This window comes from Populus alba, chromosome 8, assembly GCF_005239225.2.
Source record: "Populus alba chromosome 8, ASM523922v2, whole genome shotgun sequence".
Classification (NCBI taxonomy): domain Eukaryota; kingdom Viridiplantae; phylum Streptophyta; class Magnoliopsida; order Malpighiales; family Salicaceae; genus Populus; species Populus alba.
In genome coordinates, this window is record NC_133291.1 from 11,768,419 (window position 1) to 11,782,247 (window position 13,829).

A 13,829-nucleotide genomic window follows, 5' to 3' on the forward strand; every position below is an offset into this window, starting at 1 on the left:
TTGTAGAATATGTATTTTTTTGTGTTTAATTATTTTATAGGTTTTTATCATACAAATTTGTTGTATGGATTTATGATTTGTATATACTAGGGTTTGTTTTGGATTTTGTAAAATTGTATTTGTTTGTAAATTGATGAAATTTATGTTGACTTTTTTACTTATGTGTTTTGTGATGAAATAATAATTGCTTATATAATGGGTATGTTTTATATTTTGTCAATCTTTTTCTCGAGTTGAATTTTTGGTAAATGTGTAGAAATTTTAAATTTATGTAGATAATTGATAATGAATTAAGAGTACTATTAAAATAGATTGAATAAGTTTGAGATATATCAATATTTTTGAAAATTATTTAGTTAACATAGTTAATTAATACTTGTTGTCACCATTATTTTATATAGGTTTGATATAAGTAATGAATAAATATTTATGGAAATATAGAGATTCACTTCAAGAGTTGCAAATGATGAATTATTGCATAGGGGTTCATGATTTTATTAATTACGCATTATCTAATCCTAGAAATATTAGTGGAGGGGGTATTAGATATTCATACAAGAGGTTTAAAAATAAAAAGTTTCCCAATCTAGATGTTGTAACGATACATCTTCTACAAAAAAATATTTATGGAAAAATATACACGTGTTGATATGCATACGAAGAACTATATATTCCTCACGATACCATGGTAAAAAGATAGTCAGGTCAACTTCTAGTTCTAGCAATGTGTATGAAATTGTAGATGACAATAATAATTATTATAGGAATATGATTATGGATGTAATGAGAATGAATCATGGTTATGCCGGTTAATGTCCAATCGTAGATGAAGAGCTCAATGTAGACGCAATCATGTTTTTTGATCTTTTCAAATATTCTAACAAACCATTATAGAATGGTTGCATAAATCATTGTAAATTATTGGTTGTTGCACAAGTGTTCACCATAAAGTCAGATCATGGGTTGAGTAAAGTCAGTTATGACAGAATTGTTGTATGAGTGAGAAGCATTTTACCTTAAGAAAACAAACTGAAAGAGAACTTTTATGTTGCTAAGTCCATGATGAAACCCCTTAGTATAAGTTACTAGAAAATTAACATGTGTCCAAACTTGTGCATGTTGTACTACCTTGAAAATATAGAGTTGACCAAGTATAGAATATGTGAGCATTCTCGTTATAAACTCATGATTGGTAGGGAAAAGACTCTTTTCACACATAAAAAACTTATATACTTTCCAATCATGCATATATTGTAGAAGTTATTCATGTCACCAAAGATTGTTGAGCATATGACATGATACCAATCACATGATGTGGTGAATGGGGTGATGATGCATCATTCTAATAGTAAAGCCTGGAAACACTTTAATAGTGTGCATCATCAGTTTTCGGTAGAGACAAGAAACATGTGTCTTGGGTTATGTACAAATGGATTTAATTAATTCGAGTCATTTATTGCTCTTTATTCTTGTTGGCCGGTGATACTCATTTTACACCAATTTTTATTTGGCACGTTTTTTCCGTCTGCAAATCTATTGTCATATCTATTATTGACGAACTCATTGACAAACCATAAATTACCGATAAGAATTTTTTTAACAGACTATTTATGTCTGTGTGTCTGTCAGTAACATACATACCATATAGTGCTAGTATAAATACAGATAAAAATTTTTATCTGTAAAATTGTTAAATCCAATAGTTTATGTGACCTTCCACTTCTAGTAAACAAAAGAAGAAGAAAAAGAAGAAGAAGAAGAAGAAGAAGAAGCAGCAACTATAGTATATTTTCCTCAACAATTCATTAATTAATTACATTCAATCGACAATTTGATCCTAATTATTATAATGATCATATTAACTACATGCCTGCAAATGCAACTAGCCTTCATTTTCTTTTCTCAACTTGATCCTGACAGTCGTCTCGTGCCTATAAAGACATCGTGCATTCCATTTTCTTTTATTTTTCGTTTTTCCCTTCTTTGGGTTTCCTTTTCTTTTTATAAACGTTGACCGTGGATCGGGTTTCATGTAAAATGAAGTGATTTGGATTAAACTTAGTCAAAACTTTGTTCTAATTTTATATAAAATTAGATAATAGTTGATATAATTAGTTAAAATCAATCGATTCGGTGAGAATTTAAGTGATAATTTGATTTTAATAAAAAAATAAAATGATATCATTTTAATATTAAAAAAAAAACTAAAATAAAATCATTTTATTTAAAAAATCCCTCTAAAACAACATTATTTTAAATTAATTTTGATTTTAATAACATCAATAACAAAAAAAATATATTAAAACCCTGACCTTGTTACTCTTTTTTTTTTTTAAAAAAAAAATCCCAAATAATTAACAAGATATTTTAAAAGTTGTTTGGCTCTAGCTGCTTGTTAACGTGTGCAACCGCAAGTTGCATAAAAAAAAAAAAAAAAAGATGCTTTTAATGAGCGGTTGAACATCATTAACAAATGTGCTCTAATTTGTATCGCCATTAGCTTACGCTAACCGATCACTACCCAGTAATTATTCATTAATCTCCTTATAATAAAGAATAGTGCAAGAAGGAGCAATCCCCTCGTGTCCTTTTACTTGGTAGCCACTATATGACAATCGAGGACATCTCACACTCTAGTCGGTACTCAAAAGGTGATTTTATAAATTACATTTAAACTAATATAATCTAATATTGCCCCCCGTGTTTTTGACCTTGTGTGTGTGAGCGATGGAGACTCTTGGTTCCTGGAAATTGCTTGTTGCTTTTAATCTTTCTCGTCTTTGGACTTTTCAAGCACGTGCATGCTATTAGAATTTGGTGTATAAATATCCACCAAGGCCTTGTAAGTTTGAGACCAATAAGTGAAAATCATTGTTCTCTAAGGCATCAAAGGAGGATAAGAGAGAATTAATCTGTACTGTTCATTCAAGTTCGTACATAAACCAAAGAAAACGACATGGTGAGGGCTCCTTGCTGTGAGAAAATGGGATTGAAAAGGGGGCCATGGACACCTGAAGAAGATCAGATCTTGATCTCCTACGTTCAGAAATATGGCCATAGCAACTGGCGTGCGCTGCCTAAGCAAGCTGGTAAGTTATTCCGATAACCCTTCCCGGGTTTTCATCTAAAGGCATCTGGAACGTTCTTTTTGATGAATTTTGCTATGAAGGTTAGCCCTAAAGAACGCGTGAAAGGATTCTGTCTGACACTGGAACTTTTGGTTATTTATTTCCGCTGTGTGTGGCCAGCCAAGAGGCAGTCGGTCTCGAGGAGTATTAATCTAAGCTCCATGTCAGAAATTAGATGAATGATATCTGTTAAAGCAAATTTATAATGAGAGTTTTGAACCAAATTAGTCTAATAAGCTATCTTAGTTAACAAGGTCCTGGTTATCTCTATTGCATGGCTAATGTTTTATTTCTCTTCTCTGCAGGTTTACAAAGATGTGGCAAGAGTTGCAGACTCCGATGGGTAAACTACTTGCGGCCAGATATAAAGAGAGGCAACTTCAGCGAGGAAGAAGAGGAAACTATCATCAAGTTGCATGAAATTCTTGGAAATAGGTACCGCACTGCTTGGATTGTCAAATTCTATATATGAAGTGATTTCTTGTTTGCTCCTGGAAACTTCCATTGTTCATTAGATTTAAGTTGCTTCATCACCATTAATTAACTTGATCAAATAAACAATGACGAAATGGCAATTTGTGTTTGCATAGGTTCTCTCTTCTTCATTAATTATTTGGTGGGGTCTAGGAGTTTAATTCACGGAAACAAACGTGTTTTCTGCTTCAAATTCAGTAGGGACTGAAGCTATGTTATCCACAAAGTTCTTTTGTTTTATCAGACTGCAGTATCTGGAACAGGAACCCCACCACTGAAACAGAATTTTTTTTTTTAAGAAAAAGATAAGAAACGAATTATAATTGGAGTTGAGAGCTTCCCTGATTAATTTAGGTAACCACAAGAGGAAATTGTACAGCTCGATGTCAATCATAAGTAGATCATGAGATTGTGTTTTCGATGCAGATCAAGTTACTTGCTGTCCAGCTCATTATCTCACACAAATTTTCTTCCATTTTCCAGGTGGTCAGCAATTGCATCAAGATTACCAGGAAGAACAGACAATGAGATTAAGAATGTATGGCACACCCACTTGCTAAAAAGACTCAAACAAAATGGCGAATCCAAGTCGCAACAACACATGCCAGACTGTCATCTCAATGACAATAAACTCTCACAATCGGCAAATTCGACTATTCCTTCTCTTTCAGGGTGCAAGAGCACAGAGTACGCGCAAATGTCCCCTCAACCCTCTTCTAGTGACCACTCCTCAGTCACGGATACTTCAGCCACCACTTCAGAAACAAACAACACCGGCTTGATCAAGGTTGAAAACATAGACTCGTCAGAGATTTATCCGGTGATTGATGAAGATTTCTGGTCAGAAGCAGAAATGGTTGAGAATTCTGGCATGCCAACATCAAATTTTCTAGACGACTCACAATTTCCATTCCCTTCACCAGACACTATGGAACCGGCAGGATGTAATGGTTACGGTCCAAAGGTTGACGATAACATGGGATTTTGGTACAACCTTTTTATTAAATCTGGGGGAATAGAAGAACTACCAGTTCAATACTTGCAGAGGTATAACTATCTGGCGGATGAAAGAATCTGAATACTATGGTGTCTTGTTTTCGACCTCTTCGACATCGAAAGTACCTGGAAAATCGTGGGGTAGACTTGTCCAAGTCCTAAAGATACAATCATTGGTTGAAGAAGAAAAAAGAAGAGCAAGTATAGATAAAAAAGGGGGGGGGGGGCGATTTTTCCCTTGATTTGCTGCAAATTGAGAGGACACAAAGAAGAACAAAGTGGGCTACATATATAGGAAATTTTTGTATAGTGACGAGGGATGTCTAAAGGGTGGAATCTTCGTTGAACAAATGTTTATGATGAATCTTTTTATTCATAAAACTCTTAACCATTATGTAAATCAAAATAGTGAATTAATGTTATGAATCCTTGATTATTATCGGTTGTGCAGTGAACTTCTGCAACTGGTTTGATCTGTGTGAATTTACTTCATACAATAATTTGTCGTTGTATACCTGTATTACGGTGGAGATCTATAATCTAGCTCTAACGCATCACATTTTATGCTCTCGTGACTGGATTCTTTTCATTTGCCTGCCTCCATGTTGCATTTGATCATGAAAGTGGTTCCTGGATTAATTACTCAGACAGAATGAACCAGTTGATGATGGTTAGCTTAAAATTCCTGTAGTGGTGAACTTGGAACCGCTACAATAACAGTTGATATGCTGTGGACAATTTAGATCGGTGGACAATTTTGGAAGCAAAACATGTTAAATTAAAGGGTATAACTAAAAATCTGAAAATATTAGGGCAAAAATGTAAGAAATTCTAAAGTTTTGGGATGCCATGTCCCCCCACCCTTCATGTAAACCATCCGCTCCTGGGATCAGCCTCCTAGCGAGCTGATACGTCGACCGACATTGCTACTGTCTCTCCTTGTAATCATTACAAATCTTTGAAGGAATTGACTGATGGATCCTCGAAAAAGACTTTTCTTCCTGGATATGATTGTTCTCGAGAAAGTAGCAGTGTGAAATGGATATAATTTCTCCATTCATCTTTCCTCTGTCTTGCTTTAATGAGAATACACTGCAACTAGTCAATTCTAGGGAAAAAGAAAGAGCTTTAATTAACTTTACGTAAGGTCATAATTCATCATGAATGTCCTGTTATTTCGTACGATTTCACTTCTGCCTGTTTGTTTTTCTGAGCTTCATAAGGTGTTGCTTGCTATGGATTCCGAGACCCAAGTAAAGGCTTCACGGACATCATTAGTTAGCTTTAGCTAGGATGCTTCTCCCGCTACGTTCCGGTACGTATTATTTTTTATGTAAAATATTTAGATGGTATAAAGAAAAAAAATTTAATAACTCCGTTATGTTTTTGTTTGGTTAACTAAATAAACTTATTTTATTTGAATCATATTGAAAAAAAAAAAACATTGATAATAAATATATATATATATATATATAGATAGCAATAACATGAAAAAAAAAAAAAAACTTTATTTAAAAGCAAGAAAGAAGTCATCTATCTAGTTATGTTTAATGAATTTTTTTTATTAAAATAAATTTTTAATAAATATTAATACAAATAATAAAAGGAAAAAAATATGTAAAGCTAGACATATTAAAAATATAATAAAACAAAATAAATATTTAATTTATAAAAAGTATAAAAAAAAATTACAGATGAATTATACTAACCTCTTAAAAAAATAAACACACCCAATAATTTAAAATTTAATATTTAGAAAAAGACTAAAAAATAACAAAGAAGAGGTATTTATTAAAGCATAAATTTAAAAATATTTTAAAAAAGACATATTAAAGTCATTGATGATAAATAAAAACATAACCAAAAAAATTATAAGATAAATATAGATTAAAATATTTAATATCACAATAAGAGTTATTTACTTGATTGTTTTTAGTGAATTTGTTTATTAAAATTAATTTGTAATATAAATCGATACACATATAAAACTTATTAAATAAAAAAAAAAAAAAAAAGTATATGAGGCTACACATATTAAAAATGCTATAAAAAATAGAATTTTAATTTATATTAAATATATTTAAAAAATTAAAAATGAACCGTACTAACCTTCTAAAAAACTAAACATACCCAATATAATTAAAAAATAATCTCTATTAAAAAGAGACTAAAAAAGCTTTAAAAAATCAATATAATGATGTGGCTAAAAAAGCAAAGTTCTTGATTTTTCATTCAAAAATCTATTTTGAACCAATATTTGACCCAAAATACCTAAAAAACATTCGAGGAGTCTTGTTAAATCAATTCATGTCCTAAAAAACCACCTAAAAACTTGAAATCAACCTGAATAAAAAATTCTTCTTGAGCTCAAATATATTATTTAGTCATTTTCAGGGGGGGAAACTTAATCTTATCACTCTTATTTTATGAAATCATTTAACATAAAAATATTTTTTTAGTGGCAGAAATTGTCACCAATAACAAATTTTTTTCTCTAAGCTGGAATGCAACGACCTTTTTTTTCTCATAAAAAAACTTAAAAAATAAAGGAAATGAAGTTTAATACCAAAACATATTTTTTGAAAATTATAGGGACCAGTTGTCTAATAACTAAAAAAATAAAGCATAGAAATGAACTTTTCAAAACATATTCAGTATCTGTATTTTTTTCATTTTAATTTTTTCATTTAATTATTCTTTTAAAAAAAATCATGCAATTAAATTTAAATCTGGGCTAATAATAGCCCAATCATTTAAAAAAAAGAATTGAGAATGAAAATAAAAATTTTGAAAAAATATAAAAGAATTAATAGTAGAAGTTGTTATAGTATCTTACCCAACACGAGCTTTAGTTTTTGTTAATATCGTCGTAGATTTTTTCTACCCCACGAGATTATTCACGTGTTTTCTATACTACATCCAGCCCCCTTTTCCAATTCCCTGTGATCCCTTCCGTGATAAAAGAGAAGAGCGACTTCACTATTTTAGGTTGATGTTTACAATTGAAAAATAGTTTTTTTTTAATTTTCATCTATCACTTTCTTTTTTTTTATTTTCTTTTTTTTCAAAAACAGAAAGAAAACATACATATTGAATACAATATTTCTTCGACTAATATTTAAAAGAACATAAAAAATGGCCATAAAAAATTAGGCGAGACAAATAAGGCTTTTTTTTTTTGTGCGATGGATAATTTGAATGTTTTTTTTTTTTTTTTACTAAAAGCATTTATTATAGTCTATGGTTTTAATATCTTAAATAAATTTCTTAGAAAACCGAGGGCCCTTTTGGTACAATTTCTTAGTTTTGGTTTTCTAATAATAGAAAACCAACAATCTTTTTTTATTTTTTTCAAACTTTTTTTTTCTAAGTGTACGGAAGAGAAAATCCTTATAAATATATAATTTTAAAATCCAGTAATATATTATTAGTTAAAAATATAAAAAATAATATATTATATAATTTGTTCACGAGAACAACATGCATGATGACGGTGAAGGTAATGACAATATGATAATAATTAATATGATGGTAGAAATGATAATAGGGATTATAGCAATACAAAGTTTATGACTTTCATTTTATTGGTAAGTATTTTTGGTAGTAATAGGTGATATGATATGATATGAAACTGGTGGTCGCAATGATACGAGTCAAAGATAGTCATAATATGTTTGTGAATTTTATTAAAATAATGATGATAATGTTAAAAGATATGGATGTGTTGAAGAAATGATAATGAAAATAACCTGTAATCATAGTGATGAGAAATATTATGATGCTCCATGATCCACTCTGAAGAATATCTTAATTTAGACTATTTATCTCTTTCTTCAGATTTTTCAGAGCGAGAACGTGGAATCTTTTGAGGAAGCAAATATCAATGATAGTAGTTGTGCGGTATAAAATAAATAAATAATAATAATAATAATAAAACAGAACATATATAATAACCATTTTTGGTTGCTTAAAGGAAATTATTTTGATCAAAAATTGTTTTTTTTTTAAAAAACACAACAATGAAACAAACATGTTTTTTTTTTTTTGTTATAGAAAATGAAATAAGGAAATAGAAAGTCAAAATGATACTGCACATTACCTAAAGTTTTCTATTAAAATGGATCTGGAGCTCAATGGCGTGGAGTTCTTCAATGGAGAGCCATGAATCTACAATGGACTTGGTTGTAGAACATGTCGTTGTGAAGCTCGTGCTTCCCTTCGTATATGAAATTGAGAACGGGTTGGGCTAAGATAACAATCAATCCAACCCTCGCGAACGTGGACAACTCAAATCACACATCAGATACTTGTCGGAAAGCCGGATGATTATGCCATAGAACCACACAAAAGCAAGACAGCACACGGTTATGCCTAGCACAACTTATCATAGAATCATATTCCAAATGAGATGCAAGACCAAAAAAAGGCCATCTTCCGTACAAAATTACCTTGAGAACTCATCATGTATAGGCAGCAGCTATTGAAGTCTCAATCGAGGAAAACATACAACAAAAATTCAAACATCCTCATATTATGTGAGAGTCTTTAACAAAGTAAAGATCCAAGGTGGCAGCTCCTCCACAATTAATTCATCTAGGTATAACAAAAGCTTTATTGAAAAATTAACGCTGCCGGCTGGTTTGGAAGGTGAATGGGCTCTCTGTGTTATTACACGCCAGCGTGTCGGGTGGGGAAAGCCCATCTAAGAGAGACACGAGTATGCAAGAGCCTTCTCCTCAGAAAGCTCATCAGCTGTCAAATCCAACTTCTTCCTTGAGAATTCATCAATGCTGAGCCCTGGGTCACAGAAAGAGCCATAAAACAGTTGTAATACTCCAGGAAAGCTCAAATTCAAGATTAATATGAACTGAAATACTACAAGCTTTTCATACAGAGGCAAACTTGAAAGAAGAACATAAACTGTAGCTTGCTCCTCCACAATCAAGATGAAAGAAGAACATAAACACAGTCTTCTATGCATTTTTCATCACATAAAAATTCACTTTCCTAAGCCTACCGCACAACCAGACCAAGGCAAAGGAAACAAGAGAAAGAGCAGGTTTTTAGAGATCCAAAAATACTTCATAAAAATATATGCAGTCACCAGCAAACACCATAAAAACAATACCAAAATGCCAAAGATACAAACAAAAGAATCTTGTACATTTACAAGAAATAGATAATATCTGACATTATAATCTCATGTCTTGGCATAAAATCATGAAGAGTGAGTGGAAAATGATGGTATTTTATTTGGCAATCCTTACCTTGAACAATTTTCCACTCTCCATTCTGACAAGTTACAGGGAAGGAATAAATGAGACCAGCTGGTACATTGTATGAACCATCAGAGTACACCCCCATGGAAACCCAGGTACCCTACAATAAAGAAAATAAAATCATACCACAATACCAAACTTGCACAATTGAACATCAGAAAGCAAGGCAACCATTGTCAAACCTCAGGAGTTCCAAGAACCCAATCACGAATGTGGTCACAAGCTGAGCTAGCAGCTGATAGTGCACTTGAAAGCTTCCTTGCTTTGATGATTGCAGCACCACGTTGTTGAACAGTAGTGATGAACTCTGCATTCAACCTTCAACCAAGAAATAGAATTAACATTGTGCTCCAAACCTTTCCAAACCAAATTAAAGAGACTTTTAAAACATATACAATCATTAATACCACTCGTCATCCTTAACAAGCTCCCTCACAGGTTTCTCGCCAGCTGGAGTCTTAACAGTAGCATGGTTGACGTCAGGGTACTGGGAAGACGAGTGATTCCCCCAAATGATGACATTTTTCACATCAGAGACTTGGACACTCAACCTCTCTGAAATTTGACCAAGTGCCCTGTTATGGTCCAGTCTTGTCAAACAAGTAATGTTTTTCTCAGAAATAGATGGTGCAAATTCCTTTAAAATCAATGCATTGGTGTTTGCTGGGTTAGCAACAACCAAAACCTGAACAGAACAAAAGGTAACAACAGTCATGAGAATACTTCAAATGAAGTTAAGTCTGTGCTGCTCAAGCAAAGCAGCTCTAAATGCATTCAGTTTTATACACATTGAAAGCAACAGGAATTTCCCAGGATGTCTCAAAATGGTAACAATATATATTACACAGATTTCCAATATAATTCAATAGATCCCATAGTTTTCTCCCAGTACTAAACAAGCATTTCTGTTTCACAATATGTAATCTAACGATCATTTCAACAAAGCATCCACACAGCAGCCTTTTTTGTCTATTTTTTGAAATATGTTACCTTGCAGTTTGCAGCTGCATGCTTCTCGAGAGCTGAAGCCTGTGACTTGTAGATTGAGACATTTTTAGACATCACATCTTTTCTCTCCATTCCTTCCTTCCTTGGGAAGCCACCAACCATTACTGCAACGTTAACCCCAGTGCAGGCCTCCACAACATCGGTTGTGGCAACAACACCTGTAGCAAATTTTGGTCATATTTCATGATTATACAACTGATTCCTTACAATACAACATGTTATACGGAAAAAACATAGTATTCTTCAACAAAAATTTCATTAGCAATTTGAAAAGGGGAATTAAGGGCAGATACCTTTAAGAAGAGGAAATGCGGCATCTACCAACTCCATCTTCACACCATTCAATGCCTCGGCTGCAGGTGGGATATCAAGCATGTGGAGGATCACAGGCTGGTCAGTACCAAGCATCACTCCCCTAGCAATCATGGGAACAAGGGCATATCCAATTTGTCCTGCAAACCCAATTACGTTTTGTTAACAACCAATATCAGTAATTCCGCTAGTTGCAGTTACAAATGACCAACTGGACAAAACAAAAACAGCTCATTTTCCATATTCGCATTGTTACATTGTGGTTTACAGATAAAATAGCTATAAAACTACGAGTACATTCAAGAACTAAAACCACTAAACCGAGAAATAAAAATAATTCTCCAAATTTAACAATTCATAAAAAATAAAAATAAAAAATCAATAATTTTATTTTACGAGTTCAATTCGAACTAGATATTATTACAAAGCACTTGAGCGCTCGTAATCAGTAATATGATTTGAAACTTAAAACAAAGAGACATATTATTCAGTTAAATCTCAGATCTACATGCCAAGATCATTTAAATGAAGTGTACAGTTCAACTACAACAAACTCTAAAATAGTTTCGCATCAAACAGTAACCGATCATCTCGTAGCGAGTAATAGTAACTGAATCAACTAATTTCGCTTTCAAAACTCAATCTATTAGCATCACAAACTTGATAATCCTCCTAATCATGACCAAGTACACTAGATCTATATCAGTAAAATCAAGATCGATGATATTTCAAAGTCTAGCATCAAATCAAGTCAAACCGTGATAGATCTGAGGAAAACTTAAGGGTGAGACTGATATTTTTCTTCTTTTGGTTTTGTGATAGTACCTGCAGCTCCGGTAACGAGAACGCGAACTGGTTCCTTTGCCATTGGTGAAGATCGAGAGAGAGAGCGATTCGTTTAAGATCGTTCGTTGATAGCGAAGGGAGGAGGTAAAACAAATGCAGTGAGAGTGTAAAGAGGCTTTTCTTGAGTGAGAGAAAACACGAATGCAAAGGAGTTATTTATTCGAGGAAATGGCTAGTGCCAGTCAATAACAATTAGATATGTACCGACGTCGTTTTGGTGATCTTTTCTAATTTAAGTGGTGGATATTGATTGTTAGAAGATAGTGCGCGTGGGGTATGACGCATATGCTGATTAGATTCGTGAAATTTTGATAAGGGAGCATTGAGATTGGTGAATTAAATGACGACATGGACCATGCTTGATGGGCAGGTGGATCGGACCGTCACCAGGACGTTAGCTGCTCTGGGTCCACGGTTAGCTGAGTTTGACAGTAATTTATTTTTTAAAATGTTTTTTTATTTATAAATATATAAAATAATATATTTTTTTTATATTTTTTAATATTTACCTATAAAAATAACTAGTTGGATGTCACTACTACATGGCAGGTTTATTTTTTTATTTCTTAAAAATTATTGTAAAAATTTATAATATAAAAAATAATATTTTTTGTAATATTAATAATAATTTTCTTTTCAAATTTATTAATAATATTAATTATAATAAAAATAATAATATCTATAACATAAATAATTATATTAAAATTTTCAATAATAATTACATCACATAATAATATTTTTTATATAAATATTTTGAAGCTATTTATAAATATTATAAATTTGAAAAGACAACCTAAGCCCAGGTGTCTTTGCGTGTGTAGCTCCAGCGCAGAATGCCCGCTTTTTCATGGCTTATAGAGCGTGTTTGGCAGTCAAATAGCTTTTCGTGCCGAAATACATGCAAATGATTTTTTTCATTTTTTAAAAAATTATTTTGATATCAGCACATCAAAACGATCCAAAAAATACAACCGTAATTTAATTTTAACAAAAAAAAAAAAATTTGAATTTTGTCAAAACGCCGGTTTGACAGCAATGCCAAACGGGCTTATAGTCTCATCAAAACTTGTGTTAATCATTTTTTTAATGTCTGAGTCCTAGCAAAAAAAAAAAACCTCATCCTTTGTTTGCTACTCTTGCCCAGCGAAAAGATAATCTTATTTTTTATATGCTATTTTTATAATTTTTTGTGTCAAGAGTTGGGTTATCATTATATTATTTTAATTTATAGGGCTTTATATCTAAATAAACAGTATTTATTATATTACATAATTTAAAAAATTAAAAAATTTTAAAAATATTTTTTAATCATAAAAATAAACAAAGCCAACACACGTGAAACAAGCTCGAACCTTAATATATCCTCCGGCGTTACGATATGGTTTCAAGTCACCATCAACAGTCCTGTGCATTTACTCATCACGGCCTCTTATCATATAATATAAACACTGTGCAATCAACCATCCATTAACACTCATACTCGTGTATATTCACGTCACTTTTCAAACTTTTTAACCTTTTTTGCTTTATCAGGCCTTTTGATGTATGCGCTTTGGTCACTGCATTTTATTTTATTTTTTGTTCTAATTTGTTGACAAAATTTCTCTTGTTACAGTTTCACGTGTTCCCGTGTACATAATCTGGCATGTCTGATATATTGTGATAGAGTGATTCTTATATTACATCAAATATCACAATTACAAAATAGAAATGAATAAAAGAACAAGGCTTAGAAATCAGAATAACAATAAAAAAAAAATAGCCATTTTCTTCATTTCCACTATTG

At 32.0% G+C, this 13,829-nt stretch overlaps 2 protein-coding genes across 2 annotated transcripts; one reads left to right on the forward strand and one right to left on the reverse strand.

The window, feature by feature from the left end:
• The first annotated feature begins 2,844 nt into the window (after positions 1-2,844).
• Positions 2,845-5,048, forward strand: LOC118057242 (transcription factor MYB14). The gene is made up of 3 exons (XM_035069761.2): positions 2,845-3,089; positions 3,434-3,563; positions 4,086-5,048. The coding sequence occupies exons 1-3, from the start codon at positions 2,957-2,959 to the stop codon at positions 4,678-4,680; spliced, it is 858 nt and encodes a 285-aa protein (XP_034925652.1). The 5' UTR covers positions 2,845-2,956; the 3' UTR covers positions 4,681-5,048.
• A 4,054-nt stretch (positions 5,049-9,102) lies between these two features.
• Positions 9,103-12,184, reverse strand: LOC118057252 (malate dehydrogenase). The gene is made up of 7 exons (XM_035069772.2): positions 12,023-12,184; positions 11,179-11,337; positions 10,868-11,043; positions 10,285-10,562; positions 10,060-10,195; positions 9,866-9,977; positions 9,103-9,395 (listed from the first exon to the last, which is right to left on the reverse strand). The coding sequence occupies exons 1-7, from the start codon at positions 12,063-12,065 to the stop codon at positions 9,301-9,303; spliced, it is 999 nt and encodes a 332-aa protein (XP_034925663.1). The 5' UTR covers positions 12,066-12,184; the 3' UTR covers positions 9,103-9,300.
• Positions 12,185-13,829: the final 1,645 nt, after the last annotated feature.